The 22,610-nt window shown below is 37.3% G+C and overlaps 2 protein-coding genes across 23 annotated transcripts in view; one reads left to right on the forward strand and one right to left on the reverse strand.

Moving 5' to 3' along the window:
- Positions 1-663: 663 nt before the first annotated feature.
- LOC124644192 (RNA guanine-N7 methyltransferase activating subunit) lies at positions 664-2,616 on the forward strand. 8 transcript variants are annotated; one of them, XM_047183452.1, is made up of 4 exons: positions 705-906; positions 989-1,191; positions 1,274-1,439; positions 2,157-2,616. In XM_047183452.1, the coding sequence occupies exons 1-4, from the start codon at positions 831-833 to the stop codon at positions 2,198-2,200; spliced, it is 489 nt and encodes a 162-aa protein (XP_047039408.1). In that variant the 5' UTR covers positions 705-830; the 3' UTR covers positions 2,201-2,616. The 8 variants fall into 8 exon arrangements, with proteins under 8 accessions (XP_047039415.1, XP_047039428.1, XP_047039447.1 ...); XM_047183444.1 differs by having other exon boundaries at positions 709-912; XM_047183472.1 differs by lacking the exon at positions 989-1,191 and having other exon boundaries at positions 671-802.
- LOC124644110 (TLD domain-containing protein 2) overlaps positions 2,604-22,610 on the reverse strand; it is an 84,520-nt gene continuing 64,513 nt past the window's right edge. For 8 of the 15 annotated variants that reach the window (XM_047183392.1, XM_047183398.1, XM_047183347.1 and 5 more), the window contains 9 exons: positions 21,536-21,698; positions 20,683-20,821; positions 20,265-20,321; positions 19,254-19,346; positions 8,060-8,178; positions 7,243-7,402; positions 4,960-5,134; positions 4,745-4,850; positions 2,604-4,658 (listed from right to left, as the gene is read on the reverse strand). In XM_047183392.1, the coding sequence (XP_047039348.1) occupies positions 4,523-4,658; positions 4,745-4,850; positions 4,960-5,134; positions 7,243-7,402; positions 8,060-8,178; positions 19,254-19,346; positions 20,265-20,321; positions 20,683-20,821; positions 21,536-21,698 (1,148 nt within the window). In that variant the 3' untranslated portion in view covers positions 2,604-4,522. The other 7 variants (XM_047183378.1, XM_047183370.1, XM_047183385.1 and 4 more) reach the window with 6 other exon arrangements.

Below are 22,610 nucleotides of genomic sequence, written 5' to 3' on the forward strand. Positions count from 1 at the left end.
CTGAAATATTCGATTTACTGAAAATAAAAAAGGTACAGTCGACTCTTGTTAATTCAAACCTGCGATATTTCGAACCTCTCGTTAATTCAAAGTTACCACAAGTTCCCTACAAAATCTCTTTATATTTCGAACTAAATCAATACATTTTTATGCACTTAGTAATTCGAACGAAAATAGCATTGCTTTATAACAAAACGACGCGTTAATTCGAATTCTTAGTCGTCCAACACTCGAGAATTCAAAGTTGCAGAGAGAATGAGGCGGAAAGATTCTAAGTCAGGAGTCAGAGAGCAGTCTGAGTAGCAGCAACCTTTTCTTGAAGCAGTATGACGGAGCTGTTTCGAAAGATTAATTACATTATGAATACATGTATGCACACAAATGTGTCTTTAAACTTTTGACATTGTTATAAAATAGCAGTTAACAAATAATAATTGATCAATACTTAGTAATTCGAAGTTTTATTTATTTTCTCTCACAAATTTCGAACCATTTAATATTTCAAAAACTCGATAATTCGTAATATTTTAAGAGTCCCTCGAGTTTCGAATTAACGAGAGTCGACTGTATTTACAACACTCCTTTCGTTGAGAAAAAGGACTGGCTTTTTCACTATGCCCAGGTTTGACAGATTGTCAGATCAGATGGCATTGACAGAATTTTGACAGAACAGAACAAACGGATTTGTCTGTCACGTTTGGTCTGCTTTTTTTCACCTTTTTGATGTTTTAATTTTTATAATTGAATATTGTCTTTATAAAACTACTTTCAGGGTCTATTTTAAAGTTACTTCGAAAATAAGGTATATCACCTTATTTTTGTACATTAAAATGCGTTCCTGTGCTGTGTACCTATTTTTTATTATTGCTTCAGTGTTAGCTCTTCAAGACGTTGACCGGATAAAAAGTATGGGTAGATAAACCACAATTCAGTCAGTGTCTTACTTTTCAATTTGTAAAGATTTGTAGATTATTATCTGCTATTTCAGGAGATATTCTATGTCGCAATTGTGGTGCTGATATTGCCTCCAATCGCTCAATCATTTCAAAGTCGAGCCCTAAATGTAGATATTCGTTCAGCGATACTTTATTTTTCAAAGAAGAAGTCCTGGTGCAGGTGTTTACTACCGAAGTATTTCTCAGTTATCCTGTGATATCATTCACATATTCATCTTGTATTCCCACAGGGGAGGTAGTATACATTTTACCTCAAACCATGGTGTTCATGTGTAAATGATGTCATGTAGATAATAATGTTTTGAAACAAATTACAGTGGGAAGAAAGTACGTCTTGGTTTCCTGGTTATGTTTGGAAGCCATGCATATGCCCAGATTGTGGGGCATATATTGGATTTGTCTTTCAACCCATCAATCCTGATTTGGTAGAGCCACCCAAAACATTTTATGGTCTTATCCTGACACATCTTATAAGTGAAGACTGTAAATATAATATTCAGTATTTTTGGTTTTGGGAGTCAGTTGGTCAGTCAGGTAGTTGGGGGATGGGTGGTGTGTCATGTTTATGTCAGTGGAGTTGTGGGCTGCTGTTTATTGTTTTCTGTTATTTGGCTTAATCATTCTACATAGTATTGTAGTCAATCTACCCATCTTAGTGATGTATTCAGTACTATGTTTCTTTTTCCTTTCGTCCTGCAGTTTCACCCGTGTCCAGCACCCAGAAATATGTGCATATTGTACCTTTTTAACAATCAAAGAATTTTTTAATAGAAGTACCAAAGAGTATCCCTTCATAGTAAATTATTAAGCATTTTGAAAGAATGATTTCTTGGCCTCTTTGTGTATGGTGAAAATTTTATGATTATCATCTTTGTCTGTCCTTCTTGTTTGCTAAGCTTTAGTTTAGGATCAGGCAGGGTGCGACATTAAATAACCATATTTCTTTTGGCTAGTTGGCCTTTTATACTTTTAAAAATATTGGTGTGAGTTATGAGGTGTCACATCTAGACCTACATTAACCAAAGTTAACAGACTTCTCAAGAAGGTTTACAATTCCAATCACTACATATATATTTTTTTCATATGGTGAAAATTTTAATGCAGTGTGGCATTGTGTTGTTTACAAAGTGTTAGTTATTAAAAAATACATGTGTTGCTACATAAGAAGTAAAAACCTATTTATTTGTATATTATTTTCAGTTCTTAATTCCTTGACTGAATACCCAGGAAGCATATCAAACTAAAGATGGCTGATACATTATCAGCTGAAGATAAGGAGTTTTTAGCTAAATGCGAGGAAGAACTGAAGGACAGATTTACTGAGAAAGATGAAGATTTTATGAAAGTTTTTAATGAAGTGGTCTCTAAGCCTCCAGTGGTAGACTCCTGGTGGGTTCCCAATTCTGGTCGTCGTAACGATCGCCGCAATAACCGGAGGAACCACCCGTACCAACGTGACAACAGAGACAGGAACTACGACCGCCGGGACAATAGAGGCTACAACGACTACAACAGAGGATACAACGACTACAATAGAGGATACGACGACAGCGGATCAGGATACCGCGCACGGCAACGCTATCCATACTGAAAGTGCATTTTAAATGAAATGTTTATTCTTGTTTTGATAAAAAATAAAACAATATCTTTCTCAAAAGAATATATTCTCAATTATTATGGCTTGATTTACATTTTAACAACTTAGAATTACATAATAAATCATCACCGATAAAGTAATGTAGCTACAGCAACCGTAAGATTGGAAACCATAACAGAATAAATAAATATTTTAATTCTCACTGCTACTCAACAAGTCTAATGATTATAAATTTATAACAATAATTATGCCGATATAATTTTAAAACCTAAGTTCATCTATTACATTCCTGATGTACACAAACAATAACAACGTCAAAATATTCTGCATGAATAGACGCACGCGCTATATTCTATATTTCATTTAACAGCTGGGATACTTTTTGGTACTTGTACTTTCTACCATAGATATACACAAAAGTTATTTCGCGTGGCCTTTCACAAAAATATATATCTCTTCTAATCTCACATAGGAATATGTCGTATATACAGTACATATGAAACAAAAAAGACGATGCCATTATACTGGCCATAGCGGTATAGTATAGTTAGCTCAGCGATGCGCCTGCGCAGCGCAGCGGCTCTAGCGCGCGTGCTTACATAAGACAAATAAATAATGTTATACGACCAGATAGATCTGAGTAACATCATGCTAACGATTACTAAGCACAATGACGATTACATTCATCAAGCATTCTAAGATAACTATTTAAGATTTTTTTACTATTTAATTAATAATATTCATATATTGGCTACTCATCTCTGTACTGAAGCGTCACATCACGAACATAATCTATGGTTTATTGTAAACTATGTTGATTGCGTGTTCGTATTCCGTGGACTATCTTAGACACTCTTATAAATGTGTGACATGAATGAAGATATGTTAGATATTCACTAAACTGCCGATCAGCATATTATTATGATGTTAATATTATTAAATCAGTGATAAGTGACAACGCTCCAATAAGTGAAAAAATGCAACCATAATAATCAAATCACAGTACAAGTGTAACATAATTATGCTCACTAACTTAATATTATGACTCAATACAATCAGACACACGACAACATAACATACAAAATCTACTACACAAATTATAAATAAATAGAATATTTATAGTGACAGTGTCGGGGACCCTTGCGCGGGCTTCACACGAGCGGCTCGAAGCTCCGTCGACTGGCAAGAATCGGTGCAGCTTGCGCCGCTGCCAACTAAGAGCGAGCTGTCTCCAAGCGTATGTCATCAAGGAACCGGAATCACTTTCATAAAATTAATGCGTGTTTCATTGCTCGGTACTGGACACGCCAATAAGTCGGCCTCTAAACACATAGGTAATGATTGATTTGTTAATATATAAACTTCTACATAACATACAGATTTTATAGTTACAAATATGCTTTAATTTCCTTAACAACAATGCACAATATTAATTGTATGAATTGACACATAATAATTATCGGACTGTTCGGGCTTACGAGCGGTGGCGCCGGGGCGGGCGACCGCAGCGCCGAGGTGCCGCAACACCAGGAATGTCGTCTGTATGCGCGGCTCGGTCCGTCTCCGTAACTCTCAACTTACATACAAATGACAATTGACTAGGATTAATGCACTTGCTCAGCAGAGCGAGCGGCGGCACTCGTATCCGAACACGCCTCTAAATTCGGAGAGGATGAAAACATTGGTCAGGTTTCAGTACATTTGACTAGAAATGCGCGTAGACGTTTATAATATTGTCTTCATGTCGGCCGATCGATGTTGATCCGCGCCGCTACGTTTCGAGTCACAATGCGAGTACAAAATCGTTTCAGACTCATCGGTACTAAAGTCGAAAAGACTGACTTGTAAAAGTGTCAAATCTTCGTAGCAAATTTCATAAGATAATCTAAAGCTTATTTTTGATTTGAAAGTAGAGTAGTGGAGCGCTGTGTGCGGCGCGTGCGGCGAGTCCGGCGGGCGGCGGCGGCGCTCAGATGAAGGTCCAGCACTCCATGATCTTGACGATGAAGTCCTCGCGCGTGGTCAGCGGCTCGTTGCCGTACGTCTTGCAGCGCTGCGTGCGGCCCAGGTACAGGTCGCCGTCCAGCCACAGCCCGAACTTGCCGCTGCAACACCACGGAACAGTTAGTACGTGCACAACACTTGGCGCCTGATACTCGCAGTTAGTCATCTAGTTTTGATTGATACTCACTCTCCGGCGCCGATGGATATGTTATCGTTGCTGCCGCGAATGAAATACATGTTGTCTCCGGTCCAGCCCCAGTACTTGAATTTGGTTTTCACCGGTGCTGGTGGTTCTGCAATTGAAATCAAATTTTAGCTGACAATCATAACATAAATAATGTGAAGCCATTTGGTACAAAACCATTACTTTCTTATTAACATAAATAGTAAATTGCGACTGACCATCTTTTTGTTCCTTGTTGTCGTCCTTGTCGTGATCTTTGGGCGCGTCGATGTTGGCCTGCGACTGGCGGCGCGCCTCCTCGCCGCTGCACTGGAACGAGAACAGCAGCGACTCGCCCGTGCCGTAGAAGTGCTCCGACGGGTGCAGCGCGCACGATGTCAGAGCGCCGAATACCTAAGCATTACAAAAACAAATTAATTTATTTACTTTACAAATATACCTACAGCTCTCGGAGTGCATGATCTTGAAGGATTACCTACAATTAAACACAAGGTCGCCACCTACCGTAACCCGCTTTAAATTGATATAAAGTTGACAAGCTTTTTGATATTATTCTGAACGCTAGTGATGTGATAGTAAGTCCTCCTTATCGATCTTATCGCTAAAATTAAGAGGAAGGGACTTCGAAAAGAACATTCGAAAAGTCACAATCACAATGCATCTAGGTTTTCTTATGTTTATTTATAAAAACGCAAGGATAAATATTATCGACATACGCAAACGCGACCTCTTGAACTTATGTTAATATATTCTCGTCACGATAATAACAAAGTAAGCAATTGTAATTTGTATCAACAGTGTCTGTAAACACTTAAAATAGTTTACAACAAACACTTCGTAATAATAAATCTATTTTAAGCTGCATTAATCGGTCTAGATTTGGTAACTAACCCGCGGGGCGTTAGCAAACAGCGTATCAATTGTAAAATATTAATATCTTGCATTAGTGAAACTGCATAATCAGATCTATCGAAATCGTGACAAAATGCTTATACACTGTAAATTCAAATATGACCGGTTCTTAACTAGGCATATTAACTAGGCTATACAGAGCTATTTTGTTATGTGACATTAGGCAGGAACTTTTGGAAACTGAAAGAATATTATCCGAGAGTGGCATAGGTAAGCAACGTTTTTGCGTGAAACACAGCATCATCAACAGAAGAAGTTACTGCCCTTTAAAGGCCATTACGGCCCAAGTAGGTACATCACACAAGATAAACGTCAGTTTTTTTTTTAAATGTGGGATGATATACTTACTTACAATGTTTTGAGCTTGTAGCTAATTCAAAGTCGTACGGATCGACCATATGGTTAAGCAACGCCTGGCGTGGTCGATCCGCGGATATTTAAACATCTTTTGGCCGTCGTTAATAGTCAGAAGTCAAAAATTTTGACAATCAGTCTCACCGAGGGGTATCGGAATCAGTGGCGGATTAACGTATAAGCACTACAAGCACGTGCTTGGGGCCCCTGTTCTCCAGGGGCCTCCATCCTCTGCTGGCATTTCATTTTATACCTACATTTTATCGAGATTCATGCATAATATGTCCAAAATCACAAGGCGCGAGCAGTTCGGGAGTGACCCTTCATACGCCTCTTATCTTGATTGGTCGCAGTGCTGTTGATTGTTGTACGATCGCAGTGAATTTTTTTTCAATTGTGCAGTTGTTATACAATTTTTTTTCGGCTTCTACTCATCGTTGGGCAGTTTTAAAAGAATTAATAGGCAACGATAGCGTTCTGAAGTCTGAAGTTGGGAAGCTCACGCTGTAACTACGAGTGCAATATAACAATCATATCCAAAAATTTTGGATGCTTTAGATCAGTGGTTCTTAACCGGTGGTCCGGGGACCACTGGTGGTCCCTGGAGGCATTCCAAGTGGTCCGCGAAGCTTTGCTTCGCGACGTTGTTATCGATCTTACGTATATATCCATCTTACTTGTCCAACAGAAAAAAATTAAGGTTTGAAATGTAGCCCTTTTACGTAATTTTGGTTCTGAGTCTTAAAAAATAATAAAAATTTCCCGCTCGCTTCGCTCGCGTATTCAGAAACTATTTGTCCGCGTTTTTCCATTTGTCATCAAATAAAAAGTTAAGTATGTTTGGGCTAAGTACATTGTACGTAATTTTGGTTCTGAGTCTTAAAAATAATTAAAATTTCGCGCTCGCTTCGCTCGCGCATTTGCAACTACATGGGCGTCGAAATCGCTTCGCTCGGTCAATTTTTTCTACCTTCCATTCCATTCCTTCCATTTCCATTTAAGCAATAGAGGGTCTACACAGGCTCTGTGCTTAGGGCCTCGGATACTCTTAATCCGCCACTGATCGGAATGCACCGGTATCTGGATGGAGGAGGTCAGATAGGCTGTCATTCCCTGTAGAACATTAGTACTGAGCTCCATCCAATTAGACTAAAAGCCGACCCCAACATAGTCGGGCAAAGGCTAGGCAGATGATGTGTATCTCTCAATTTCTTCCTTGTTTCTGGATAACTTACATTGTTGTCAGTGTCCTGTATGACGAGCAGCACGGGGCTGTCGACGCGCTGCATCTTGCGGTACATGGAGGCCAGCGAGAAGCCGTGCTGGCTAGTGCTGAACGCCAGCGACCACATGTAGCCCTGCGCGCGCGCCGGCAGCACCGAACACAGCTTCTCTCTGAAATATAATAGGTTATGCTTCACAACTAGTTCACACCACATTATATTGTAGAACAAAAAATAAAGTACACAGACATACATGGACTGTAGATATTTGGACTTTGTGATGTACACCTGAAGGTTGATAAAGGCTGTCTTTTTCTTGTAAAAAGGTAGTTGGCAACCCTAATTATGTTATCGTGGTATTTTTTTTTAATTATGGTGAAACTATTGTTATTGCATAACATAAAAAGTGTACGTCGTCACTTTTACGTGAACCTATTAACCGATATCGATGAAATGAAACAATGATTGTTCTGTAGGCGGACAATATTTCAGTTCTTACGACAGAATTGTTACAGTTCGTACCGTGCCGTGCCGGTAACGAGCGTGGCTGGAGAAATACTTCTTACGCTGCCCGCTTACGCCCGATAATCGGTGACCAATATTTTTTAGGAGAAAAATAGAACACACTTATAGCAATAGTGCAACGCACATGTCCTACAACAAGTCCTACAAAAAATCGATTATCTCTTCAACAAAAAGTCTGACGTGGGCGGGCAGTCTTATTAGTATCGGACCATCCTGAGATTAGCAAATCCAAGCAAAGTAACAAACAAACTCCAGCTCTATAATATCAGTAGTGAATATTTGTAGTAAGTATATTGAGGTTTACCTGTGCTCCATGGTGAATACCTCGGAGGTGCCGATGAGGTCGGGCGGCGAGAACTCCATGTCGATGGAGGCGCCCGACGAGTACAGAGCCCGGCGCAGCTCATCGCTCATCGACAGCACCTACACAACGCACTGTTCGTTATATGCAGTACTCACGGCACGCGCTAATCAGATCTCAAATCGAACACATGAACATGAAACAAATGGTAGCCCCCACAGATTACTTCTAGAAGTAGTCATAATTTATAAGAAATGTGCTACTTCAAAGTTGAATAAGCACATGGCTCAAAAAGTGCAAGATATGACAAGATATTTGTTTTTGTTATGCAATAGTGAAATAAGAAATTGATTACCTCATTACTGCTTTAATTAAAAGTCATCTGTGAAGGCTCATGAATTCTGAATCAAATGATTGATACATTTATGATCCTACTATATTATCAGGCATGACTTTGACAAGTATTTTGGAAATTGTAACGACTCATGCTTAAATTGAATAGGAAGATTCTAGTTAAAAAATATTGCAATGATAACTGAAGTGAATTAAGGTACAGTGTTGCCACTTTTGACGTGCAAATATTAATGTCTAACAGAAAATTGTAGATGTAAATGTGCACGTTTTTATTGCTGTTAATATATTCGTGATTATATTTCACATGAATTGTAAAATGATGGTTAATAAAATGGCAGCACTGATAATGTCTATGGCAGAGTCGACAAGATGCACTAGGGGGTGATGCATTCCCGATCTACAGTTCACATTCAACATTCACAGTGAACAGTGCGAGTCGTGCGCACTACTTAGCTAATTACAAATACACAACAACACAGTGTTCAAAAGTTTCTTAATAACATTTACATAAACATTTTTTATTGATGACATATTCATATTCCAATAAGTGTCCGAAATCCTACAAATGCTACTTTTGTGTTAGAGAAACTAGCTATATGGCGTGTATAGGATTGTATTCGAATAAGAATAATCATATGCAAAAATATATCAGACATGAATCAATAAAGAATTTATTGAACAGGGGTTTCAAATCATAAAAGACAAATACCTACCGGGCCCCAATATAAATTAAACTTGGAAATGCTAAAGATCACAATTAGCTAATAGTTAAACTTAAATACCAAATTAACAGGCATTCTGAATATAAAATGATTTTGCTAATATTAATTAGCTAAGTCGGGTGTTTCGTCTGGCAACCAGTGCAAGTGTTTAGTAAGCTCAACATATTGCTCAACGCGAGTTCAACAATGTTAATTGGGCAACACAAGTCAAATCATTATACTGTATATCATAATTAGACTGTTCTCGAGTGTGCGCTATACCTACTTAATTATTTAATGCAAATTTAAAATACCGTGAATAACAAAATTGCCAGTGAACTTGGAATAATGTATAAGTTTTTTGTTATTTTTTGTTTGTATTGTTATGTTCACCTCACCTCGCATATGGAGTGTATGGTCCCTCGCCTCCGGGCGGCGTGCCCTAGAGTGCCCCGGTCGCATACTGAGTGTATGGTCCCCCTTCTTTTAACGCTTGCATTAAACACTATCATTTCGATCTTCCGCACCTTGGCTGCGATTACGGCCGCGAGTCGTCGTAAGAGCCGAAACATTTTGATCTTTTAATTGTCGATTAGTTGCAACACTGGCGGCCTTCACGTGTCGGAATGAATGTTGACCAGGCAATGGGTAAGGAGTTCAGAGGCTTCTTGAGAATGCTTTTTTAAAGCAAGAAGAAACCAGCCTAAGGCTGTATACCTACGGGAGACATGGTGACGGTTTTTTTTTCACTCTGATTATTATTTATTCACCACTACTCCAAAAAATGGCATGTTCCGGGACGTGCACCTACTGCGAGCGATTGCTTTCGCGGCGTTGATTATACTGTTTTCCGTCGGCACCTTGTTCAAAAAGAAATGTCGCGTTAATCTCATTTTATCGCCTTTATCTCAATACATAAACCATCAATGTGGTACACAACTATCTCTGGATTATACCTAGGATTACGAATTATTTACTATAGCAGCTAATCGGTAATAAATTGCTACTGATAACACGATTACCTCAGTCAGGGTGTCACCTCCATTACCATACATTTTTCACATACGGATCCGACTAATAGATTCCAAGCTGTATGACCAGTGTGACAAACCTACACCAACACGCAGATATGTACGTAATAAATTACAACTGCAAACAGGAAAGTATATGGGAAATTGTGGGAAATCTGAGTACATGAGCGTGCACGCACGTGTAAGTGTCTATTTACCGTTTTTATTTTGAGAAAGTAGTAGGCAAGAGTAATTCACAATACGTTTGCCAATGAGTTCCCCCTGAAATTATTTGGAAACACTACTATTACGAGTAGTTACCTACTCTTATCTTAAAGTAAATTGTTTAAGTTTAAGTTTTGCAAGAAAAATAACATAGGAAGTCTATTTATTGTTAACTCATGCATTAGGATCGGTAATAAAAAGGACTAATGAAGGCACTTTAAAAAAAGGAGATCAGCTAAGCCTTTCATCCCCCAATTATGAGTTATCCTACATACGTTATTTATTTAAATAGTCTATGTAATTTGCCACTGAGAGTGTAAAAAAAGTACAGCAAATGTCAGGATTTCTTAAGCAATTTAAGTTTTTTTTATATCCTTCCTTATTGGATTTCTACAGCAAAATATTGCCACAAACAAATCGAAAACATCCTCCTTTTTTGGATGGTTTACAAATCATATTCAGTAACTGGTCCAGAGTTATGTCAAGATTTGGATCAAAATGTACTATGTACCTAAAGCACATGTTATTTGTATTGTGTACCTAAGTTATAGAATTGTAATTGACTTGGAATGAGTAATATTATTACGTAGGCAGACATGTCAACAGGTAATAATTTTCCTGTTATAAAGAACTACATCAAGTAGGTTAAAATTATTTATTTTAAAATGTACTGTATGCGTATCACTTAATGTTAGTGGAAAGCCCTGTCTGCCTATTTATAACTCACCTCGATAAAAATATACAATTTCGATTAAAATGTTATCACTGATGTATAAGTATAATACCTATTAGCGTGCAGTTAATTTTAGACATACTAAAATTCTTATAGTTGATTCAAATGGAAATTGCATAACATTAGAAATAAAATGCTGTGTATATAAAATTAAAAAATAATAAAAAATATTTTCTTTCAGAAAGTAATTATTTTATATCTTTACTAGATGAGAGATTAATTCAAAGGAAAGGCGTGTTTTACAAGCTTATACTCGTAAATCCTAATAAGTGAGCCATTTTGGACCGCAACCTAGTACATACAATATAGCTATTAAGATAAGATAATCATTACCGACATATTCGCTATAAATTATTTATTACTTAATAGGTTCATTCCTTCGTCAATTAGTAACTGCGAGTATAAAAATTAATTTGTTTTCTTGTTTACATTGGAATTTTTTCGTGGGTATGTTTCCATATAAGCAGTTCTAAATTGGTCGAGAACTATTCTATAAATAATGTAAATGATATTCATTAATGTTCTATGAATGTCGCAAGTTAACGGAAAATTTTAATTCAAGATTGATTCCACGTTGCGCTTCGCGCCTACTTATAAACGCACCAACGATTTCGGACAAGGCGTCGACATTGTGATGACTTTACCAACTAACAATAAGTAAGCCTCATGAATATACAATATTATGAAAAACAATGCGCCATCGGCTTCTATACATGGTGTTTCATGATTCGCCTGACCCTTACACACATAGATTACAGTAAGAATAAATAAATAGTTCTTAGACCTTGCGATTGGACACACGGTAGCTGCTAGTCTCTCTCTCTATTTATAGAAGATTTGTTTGCTAATTGCTGTCAACCTGGTGCATCTAGGAGTGTTCTCTAAAATCTATGTGTAAAAAAGCTGCTGCTGTATATCACGAAGTTGGCAAACTTGGACTAATTCTCCCTACATACAATAGATATGATAAAGCCCATGTATTTAAGTTATAATACGTCACCGCAACAATAGGCTTGATTATAATCTATCGCTGGCTAGCAGACTATTAAAAACTAATCGAACCATTTTCTTAACAATCTTATCGGGACATAAACATTGGCGAGAAAAACACGTGGCTAATTCTGCCTACGCTCAATAATTTCGTAATTTTGTGTCACGACCGGAATCACAAGTATATTACATACCCAGGAAGGTTTTTTACAAACAATATTATACTTTTCGTACAATAAACCAGTAAGTATCTATTTAGCTTGGTCAGACCTCACAGCCAATCAGCCATGAGTAGATTTTTTACTTGAGAATATGTACCTACATAAAAAAAACTGAACAAACGTGTTTTCATCCAAGCCCATTTTAAGACCTCGCTTAAATATTAGAACATATATTCAATTCGGTAAACTTTTAATTAATTCTTGAGATGCTTTCTTGACATGAAATAGTTTCTAAGGAACGAGTTTATAGAAGCTTTTTGCTCTTGAACCAAATGTTATGATAATTGTAATCAATAACTTGTTTTACCACAAATGGAAAGGTCACCAAGGAGTGAATAGAGAGTGGAATCTTAAGAACGCCTGATGATGATAATGAATCACTTATCTTAGTTTCTGTAGTATACGATCCATTTGAACTTTACAGATAAGACTATTATGTCATAATAATTATCAATATTGAATTACTAATAATATAGCATATATTTGTCCACATATTGAACATATATCAAAAAGTTTTTGAGCCGGAAAAGCCAATATCTTTATATTGTTGTGCATACACAGTAGTGGGAAAAGAATTGTACCTCTTTAAAACTTGTTCTTGCATTAATATTTGTTGTTGACGTAATCCCGCCTCAAAGTGAATGAGTCGGCATACAATCGTGTTGACAATTTAACCATCAGCTAGGATCGTTCGTGCATGCGCAGGTAAAGCTAACGGTATACTGCTCACCTTTTCGCCGTCGAAAGTGGAAGGCCTTTCGGTGGCAGTTGGGCCGAGCCGCACCATCTCTATCCATTTAACTGTCTGCATCGAGTACACACGTTTTTACCGACTAAACAAAGGCGAGAGCGCAGGAACGCTCAAGTATGTACGCTCACAAACGATGCACCACAAAAAACACGTCGTCCACATCACAATTGCCAGCGCTTAATTTAGAAATCACCCACGCGATTACAAGGTTTCATAACTAAACACTGAACACCAGCGTCGCGAGCGTCTGCTTATAAACAAAAGTGGTTTGTGTTCGTTTGTACGTGCCAGCCGGACACAATGAGCGTGTACAAGTCGCGGAAACTACGAACGTGCAGTGGACGGCCGGCCGAGCTCACGCCGTAATTAATGCTTGGATTAAAATATATATCCGAGTGCGGAGCGCGAGGCGAGCACAACGAAGCGACGTCGCTTGGAAACTAGCGGCTAAAAGAAAGGAGCACAACACGCGGCCGCTGCCGACCCCGCTGCCGAGCCCGCGACGTGTATGCGCCGCTGTGAGCCCGCCACCAACACCATACGTGCGGAAACAATTATATCCAGCCCATTAACTGTTTACTGAAAACCACACCACTGACATTTGTTTACGACGCTAACGAGCCTACTCGGGGATTGGAATCTGGGCAAAACGCGACGCGTTATAACACTATTACTCCTTTACCTTACTCTATTGAATAATGATGTAATTAATAGTGTTTGCTAGTTACTCGATAACCATTAAATTGGGATATAACTCATAATTATATGTATAACACTCTGACTATAATTAACGCCAATAGTAAGTCACAATGAATCAACTCTTTCAGGAGAGTTAACCTTGTGGGAGTAATGTCAATGCTTCATGTCTGCTCGAACCACGCTTGAAGGTTACTCTACCGTAGCCCGAGTAACTATTCAACGACTTCCAACAAACTTATTAGTAGAGTTAGTGTCTTTATATTAAAATACAAATTGTGCACTGAAGCTGATTACGATGCTTCGGAATCTGAACAACGTTTAAATTAGACAAAAATAGCAATTACATAGAGAGATATATTCAAAAATATACAGTAACGCTGTATTCAATTCATTAATTATATTCATTACCTACCTGTTACTTTGGAAGGTCTTATGTGCAAAAGTTGACAGTGATCTTGGTCGCAGGATACACGTTAAAACAAACAAAAATATTAACTGAATTGTCAGTGGTAAAGCATTTACAATGTATTTAATTTTAAACCAGTTAATGGATGCAAGGTTCGCTCACATTGTGGCCTGGCTTGGCACCGCGTGTATTGTGTTGAGTATGCAGATGTATGCAGCCAGCCTTGCACTGCAAGTTATTATTGTCTTAGGACGCGAAAGAAGTGCAGTGTACTGAGTGTGGACAAGCAGCCGCTCGCTGTGCTCTATCGTTATAGAATATCTCAAGAGCTTAATAAATCTCCAGACATTTATGCACGCCGAGCTAACAACGATGTTACAATTAGTCGCGATTAACAACTCGGCTAAACGCGGCGATTACGACGGCGACGCTCGGCGATGGCTTTAATTGAAATGTCTCACACAACGCACACAACGTAACATGCAAATTAATAAACGCACCATAAAACATATTGTATGATATAACTGGGGGTGACACTTCTATTAACTTTATGACTTTTCATATTTAGTGAAATCGATACCACCCAGCTATATTAAGAGTAATCTCATGGCATGTGACATCGCTTCATTTATATTATGCACTTGCTGCGTTTATTCATTATTAAGCAGATAAACATTTTGAAAAAAACATTGTTTGCTGTTTGAAATGAAACTTGTTTTTAGTTGGCCAGGCTTTAATTTAATCCGGCACCAGTCTAGACCAGATTTGGGAATATTTTTCCGGTTTCAATTGAGTCAAATATTTGCAATCTAAACCAGCTAATTAACTTTTGTCTCCGAGCTAAAATAGTACCCCATAAACTTGATTGGAGACAAAGATAAAGTAAGATCATGAACCGAATTAGATAATATTTTGGTAGCACAGAGCCGATACGCACTAACCCTGAGCTGATCAAAATATTGACACAATTCACAATACAAATACGCGTATTCATTACGTATTACACGCGAAACTATTAACTGCAATTCTATAGAAAGCCTGTCATTTAATCCACCGTTGCACATTTTCCTTTGTGAAATAGGAATGTCAACACACCTGGCAAAATAATAAGAAGTCTAACAAAGCCTCTGTCTGCAACTTTGATTCGTAGAAGAAAAGATTTGAATATAAATCAAATTGCTTGAATATTCAGCAAAGTGAAAGTGACTAACTTATCTCGGGTCATTTCATAAGTTTCTTCGAATATGAAAGTTAAGGCTATTCTTCTATGCTGTGACGTGCATCTTCAAATGTATTGATGATAGCACCAAAGTCTGAGATGGTGCAGCGATTACACGCCTGCATACGATCTCTTATGAACTTTTACAAAACCAGTATGATATATTAAGCAGTTTACGCTTAATAATAAGAATAGAAGACATAAATAAAATAGCACATTAGAAATAGGAGGATAGCTAAGTATGTTGTGCAGTTCTTTGGTAAGATTGGAAGCATGAATTGAACTTAATACGTGAGGAAACGGCTGTCAGAACAGATCTGATGTGTTACAATTTCAGTACAATACGGAACGACTAACATCGAATTAAATTGTCTGTTTAGTGCTATTACACACGCGATCAAAATAAGCGCACAGGCTCTTCGTTAATATTTTTGTGTACAATGTGATGTATCGTAACAATCTGCAAATTGTCGAGGATTCGTAACAAAATGGGTTAATAACGTTCCGGTTGTTCAGCATTAAGTAATTGGTTAGTTTCAATTGAGTCTTTATGTGCGTTTGTGGAATATCCCTGCAGTTATCCATCACGAGGACAGCGCTGAACACAATTGAATAATCTCGTTCGTACTGTGTTACATAGCTACTATCAACCTCAAAAGGTTAAATTTTAATTCGATTACTTCACACGATTTTGAAGGCAACTGTAAATAGTTAATGTATGTAGAATATTATAAAGGTCCTGCGTAACCTTGCATTTGTTATCATTTACGCCCTTCTTGTTGTTCTCGTCAACTTGGCTCAGACCTTACAACACCCGGACCAGACTCATTATTTACTCATTAAGAGTGATAGCGTAACTGCCTATTTTTTACATCGATTCCAAAATATTCCATTTACCATTTATGATACATTTGCAATTCCAATAATATCTAATACAATAATTAATTTTTAATTATATTCACAGAAATTTCCATCACTTCGTCAAGTTTTTATAACTGCAGATCGTAAGCGGGATATTATGATAATTTGTAGATATTCAGAAGCAAGCTACATTTTGGGGTTTATTTAATGTATAAGTTTCGCAATAATTATATCTCATCAAGCTTACATTTAGCTCCATTGTGTATTGTAATTCTTCTTGAAAATTCACTGATATTTTGAAAATAATTGTCAAAAATGTAATGACTGCTACCTGACAATTACACCATAGAGTATTTTAATTTTTGGACGATTGCAAAGCCTGTTGTCTAAACTTTTTTTCCTTGTACTTCTTGCTTTTTTATTAGCTGAAAATATTTTTAATTCATCCTCATAGTGTATAAAAATGGTTTTGCCTGTATGATCAAGTCAAATCTATCGTGGCCAACCATAGTGAATAACAATCGTCAGATGTATTGTAAATTCATTGGAAATAGTGTCAGTATCATCTCGACATAATATCTAATTATATATGTATGAAGCTGTATGCCGGTTATGAATAATGTAAGAGGGCCAGGCGCTGCTTAGCACGCAGTTTGTAGTGCGGCGGACATTCGCGTCAACGATATGCCACGCCGGCAGACCGGCGACCGCCGCTTGACGCACTACAATGCTAATGAGCCGTTCTACTAGATCGCTTCTAGTACACATTTTTCAATACCATTACAAGAAAATTGCAAGTAAACACATTCCATACATTCTGTTGTTTACTAAGCATTATTTTTCAATACCCGAACACAATGACAATTGACGTAGATAAATATGATGTTATCCGTTGAGATATTATTGTTCATAATTTCAAAGAACAGCAAGAACGCCTAAAACAATGGCTTGATTTAATTAAATACTAGGAAAATAGAATAGTGTAATTTAATGGGCAGTTCTGGCACAACTAATGAGCTACAATTTTTCGAAATGCTACATAAATAGTGAATGGGCTAGTGAAGGAAGATTATACAGCGTCCAGTCGGACGGCCATTGTTCAGCGTCCATTGTAACGTAACCATAACCTGCATGTTCTACTAACATCATTACACATGTTATGTAACAGCTAATCTTACATATACATAGAGTCTGAACATATGTACATTCTAAATCCTTTTCAGTTTTAATAACATGCCAATTTTCATGCGCTTGCCATTTCATGTTCAATGTTAATAAATCGTAGGTCTACTCTAGACAGATCTAGCAATTCTAGTAATCTTTAGTAAGACATTTTTTCTTGCATAAACCTTAGTGATAATGAGTCGAAAGTCATTGTAGAAAAAAACAGTTAAGCTAAACATAAAGTGCATTACCCTAAACAGTAGACAAATGAGAACGTACACAGCTATGAGCTAATGTGCATACTAACATATATCTAGCCTAGAACAGATCGCATAGTAAAATCATTCTGGACATTGGTTGCTAATAGTATTCGATGCAATCTAAGGGCAGTGCTTAACATTTCACTAACAAGTGCTTGACAATCGCACTACGAGGTATTTACATAGGTTGAACATGACTTCGTACGTATTTATGTAGACTTTAAATGAATGTCACCTGCCTAAAATACCGAGAGACAGATGATGTAACGAATGCATAGTTCTCGAACAAGCTAATCATGGCGGGTCAAGGCTTACGCTCTTACGTGCACAATGGAGGTAAATTATAGTTCGGCCATTCAGAGAATGCGTTCCTGACACGTCGCGATTGAACTGACGACGTAACTTTGCAATGGCGTTGCAGTTACGATAAAAATATTTTTGCTGGTTGTTTACCGTTTTAACAATTGAGGAGCATTAAAACAACATTATTATATCAATAATCAATGAATGTTATAATTTTGTGCCAAACTGTCAACTGTCAAATAACTTGGTAAACAATATTTTTCTAAATCTATACTGCGCTATTACAAGGTTATGTCAGCGGTTTATATTTTGTAGTGCTGTGCTAAAAATAACAGGCAAGTATCGTAATCTGTTCTTATACAGTTATAATATAAAATAATACGTTTTGATTTTCTTTTTAAGAATTGGAAAATAATGGACTATAAGACTTAATTATAACGTTTATGAAATATAAAAATAAAACTATGACCAAACCGCATTTTTATACTTAGATTAAAAATGGTAACCCCAAATGGCGTTATGGGCCGCCATTTTGTGACGCTAAAACAGTCGTCCGTTGTCGTTTCGTGCGCATAGACCACGTTTTTCAAGTGTTTTCGATCTGTTTTTATTTGATTACCCGGCTTTTGTTAGACCGAGATATCAGGATTGATTCTGTTATTGATAATAATATAATTATACATGTAGGCGAAGATGATGATGAAGACACCACCTCCTCAAGCAAATCGGAGTCTGATTAATATTCTGTTCGCACATTCAATTCAATGTACTTGTAACAAAGAATAAATAAAACAATTTTATTATATGAATATTACCTTTTTTTGGTTTCCACTTAAATAACTAAAATATAAAACAAATGATTCCGCCAATTTAAAACGAAAATAATCTTAAAATAATGCGGCGGTTCATTTTGAAGGAACGGTAACGAACTCTGTGTTATGTTGTGCCCATCACTAGTCGTGACTAACTGATAGGTGTCAGGAACGCATTCTCTGAACGGCCGAAGTATAGGATATTTACTCTAGCAGTTTCCTAAATATAGAACTTATATGGTATACCGTTATCGATACCAATTATTTACTACTGACTTATGTGTATGAATGGATTCTTTTATCCAATACTGGGACAATAAACAAGGTTGACGATGACTCACAAATACGGATTCTACGGATTTATGGATGTACTTTTTGGACATTTTACTCGGAACTTCTCGGATTTTTGATATGGCAGGTGACAATAAATTGAAGTGAATGTAAAAGTGAAGGTGTGACGTGGTCATGCTCAGCCCTGGCGGAGGTACCTCCTGGCGCGGCTCCTCGCCGAGCGAGTCGCCCAGCGCCTCGGCCTGGCTCTTCATTATCGAATATATTTTCACGTACGGCGCCTTCAGCAGCTACGCGCATTGTCAATATTAGTGCTTATATGTATGTTGTAACCTTGTATCTTATGCCAGTGTCATATTGTCTTAAGTGTCTAATACCCACAACTACATTATATTCATTGATGTTAATTAAACATGTAAGAATGTCTGTGTCAATTTCATGTTATTGATAAGTTAATCTAAATGCAGTCTTTATCTAAAATTGTGCAGACTTGAGTAAATAACGATGCCAACATAAATATATTACCGCCAGCTCAACGGCCATATAAAGAATTAGATAAAATAATAAAAACAAAAACATTTTTTCACATTATCTGCCATGTGGGGCTGTGACTGATAGGTAGATGTGAGTTAGCTAGTTCGCACTGCGCACCCAGTCTTATCGCGAGAGTGACGGGCAAACATGGCACAAGTAAATACCTGTTGCATAACGAACCTTGAGCAAGGATACTACTTCACTGGAACTAATTAGCATTCAGGATAACTTACTGAGGGTAATTTGGCAATCGTACTTCAAGTCTAATCGGTCTTTACAGGCACACAAATTTTGGCCTGTCTACGTGATAGCTGCAGAAGTTATTATTAGTAACAGTTAACACGTTCCTGCAGCGTCACCAGAACGTCTTACAAACAACGTATTTTACGTCCACCTATAAGGAGCATCATAAATGTTCTGTTTGTCTCGTGCTACTGCCGTTATGGCTTCTCGTATGTAAATAACATCTTTACATATAATTTGTGCCAAAAAAGGATTCGAATAAAGGTACATTGTAATATAAAAACATCCATGTTCAATGTGTACTGTAATGTGGGATGTGAGATGCATTGTCGTTGATAAACGGTGTATAAAAAGCGTTAGTTAGTAATAAAACGGTGTTCAAATAATGTAATGTAGTAAGAAATGTGTTGGAATAAGTTAAGACGACTTACCTCCCAGGACTCGCGGGTCAGGTCGGACACATCGCCCGTGCTGCCGGTCCGCTCGTCCTACAAGTAATTAGTCATTAACACATAGGAAATTAACACAAAACCATCATAAATATGCTCGGAAAATTCTTATCTTAATGAGTGATGACAGGAGACGAGATAAATGTTTGTATGAAAAGAGTGATATATAGAATGCCTATTAATTATTAAATGGGAGGCGTTTTGGTGCAAACAAAAAGGTGTGCAACCTTTGTTCTGACTGGAGTTGACGATGAGTCTCATTTTCCTCATATTTAACACGTAACGTGTGAATTTTTTGACAATATTAGTCTGTCTATTGTACACTAGATTAACATGAGATTTTCACAGATTTCCTGTGATTAGCCATGACTGATTATAGAGTTATAGCCATGTAGCGTACCTTCTGTCCAGGTTTAGCATCATCGTCATCCCACTCGGTGTCGCTGTCGATGAGTTCGTAGCCGTGCGCGCTCACGTCGCCCAGCGGCCCGTACCGGTCCGGCACCCAGTGCGTCAGGAACTTAAACAGGTCGTCCACCCTACGAATATGATTACCAATTAATATTAATACAACTCACGTTTGGTAAAAACAGTTAAACAGGCTTTCGACACGTGTATAAGGGAAATTCTACATAATTATTTTTCTTAAACACGTGACAAGCGCCTATTTAACATTTTTGCATAGTTATTTTTAAGTGATTTAGCACATTGTCAAGCTATAAAATAAATTAAGAGCAATAAAATATTTTAACCTTATAAGGCAATTTACATATATTTCGCGATCCGAATAGGACATCGGTTACCAAGTCAGCTATTCCAAAATTAGACTTTCACCTTTTACTAAAGCGTTGTTAATTCATAAAGTTTCCATATTATATATTTAAATGTTCTTATACCATCCGTCACTACCTATTATTATCCATATTTAATTTTGAAGAGGCGACAGACTTTCAAGGCTTTAAGGAAGACGCAATACCAATTTAGAACGGAGATTGTAATGTTCTACAGTTGTATTAAACGCCTGCCTGTTCCTAGACCAATACTCGGGCTTCATGCGCTTGCGACCGACAACAACAATTTTATTTGCAATGGAGATTGACCGCGATCGAGAGTTACCGCGGCTATGGTACATAAAAGGCCTACGAAGGAACACGATGGATTTTGAGTCAGTAAAAGTCTGACGGTCCCGACGGTCCGGTTGATGATTTTTGGAATCGCAAAAAAAAAAGAAAAGATTGAGAGAGAACACTTGCCTGTTCCTAGGTACTCCGAACCAATATTCTGGCTTCATGCGCTTGCGGCCGTAAGACATGAGCGGCGTGGTGCGCGGCAGCGGCCGGCCGATGGGCTTGCCCATGCGCAAGCGAAGGTACAGCGGCGGGTCATCACTGGGTCGCGCCGGCCGGGGAATTAGCTCTGGTGGATGTACAGAATATGTTTAGATGCTGAATTATGAGATTTATGCTATATTATTCAACAAAGAAGTAAAATTCTTGCTAGGCTAACTTGCGTGAGGAAAAAAAATTGTCATCAGCAAGATTTTGTCGAAAATGGTTTGGTACTACTTTTAAGATATAGTCAGTATTTTGACTTTTTGTATTCATTTATAGAATAAATGTACCAAGTTTTGGCTATAGGGCAGGAAATGGATCTGTTTTCCAGACAATGTTCTAAAGTCCAATATCCGCCCTTTATCAAGCAATAGTGTAGTAATTTCTTTGTGTTATTATCGTTATTCAGGGCACAAGGTTAATCAGGTTTTATATTGTTGACACGAGATTAACTCTTTTATTGCACGTTAGATAAGGCATCAATTTATATGGAACTAATGATTACTTCAGTGCGTTATAAATGTTACCAAAGATCTGTGTAGATTGTAATGTAAGGTAATGAACTCCTTTTGAACGGGAACTATATTTTTTGTCACCAAAATTTATATTTGTCATCAAGTTGTATCACCTAATAAATAGATCTATCGCCACGAAATATTTTCGTTCTCAGATAAACAAAGAGTGTTCCCAGGTATGAATTAGCAAATTATTGTTAATATAATGTGTAAAATATGAGATGGATTACCAATAAAATTGTAGTGCATTACATGAATATAAACTTCGTTCCTATAATAATAGTTTTATTACTTAAATAATAGCTTGGTGCTCAAAATGGTAGATCTGTCACCAAATAGATCGATTAATCGATCCCTGACTGCGACTCCTTTTTATTTGTTATTTTGTCACCAATACAGTAGTTACATTTTATTTCGTTCAGTTATTAAAATAATGTATTCGTTACCAATTTAATACATCAGTTTATAATTTTAATAAAAAT

Source organism: Helicoverpa zea, chromosome 2, assembly GCF_022581195.2.
Source record: "Helicoverpa zea isolate HzStark_Cry1AcR chromosome 2, ilHelZeax1.1, whole genome shotgun sequence".
Lineage (NCBI taxonomy): Eukaryota > Metazoa > Arthropoda > Insecta > Lepidoptera > Noctuidae > Helicoverpa > Helicoverpa zea.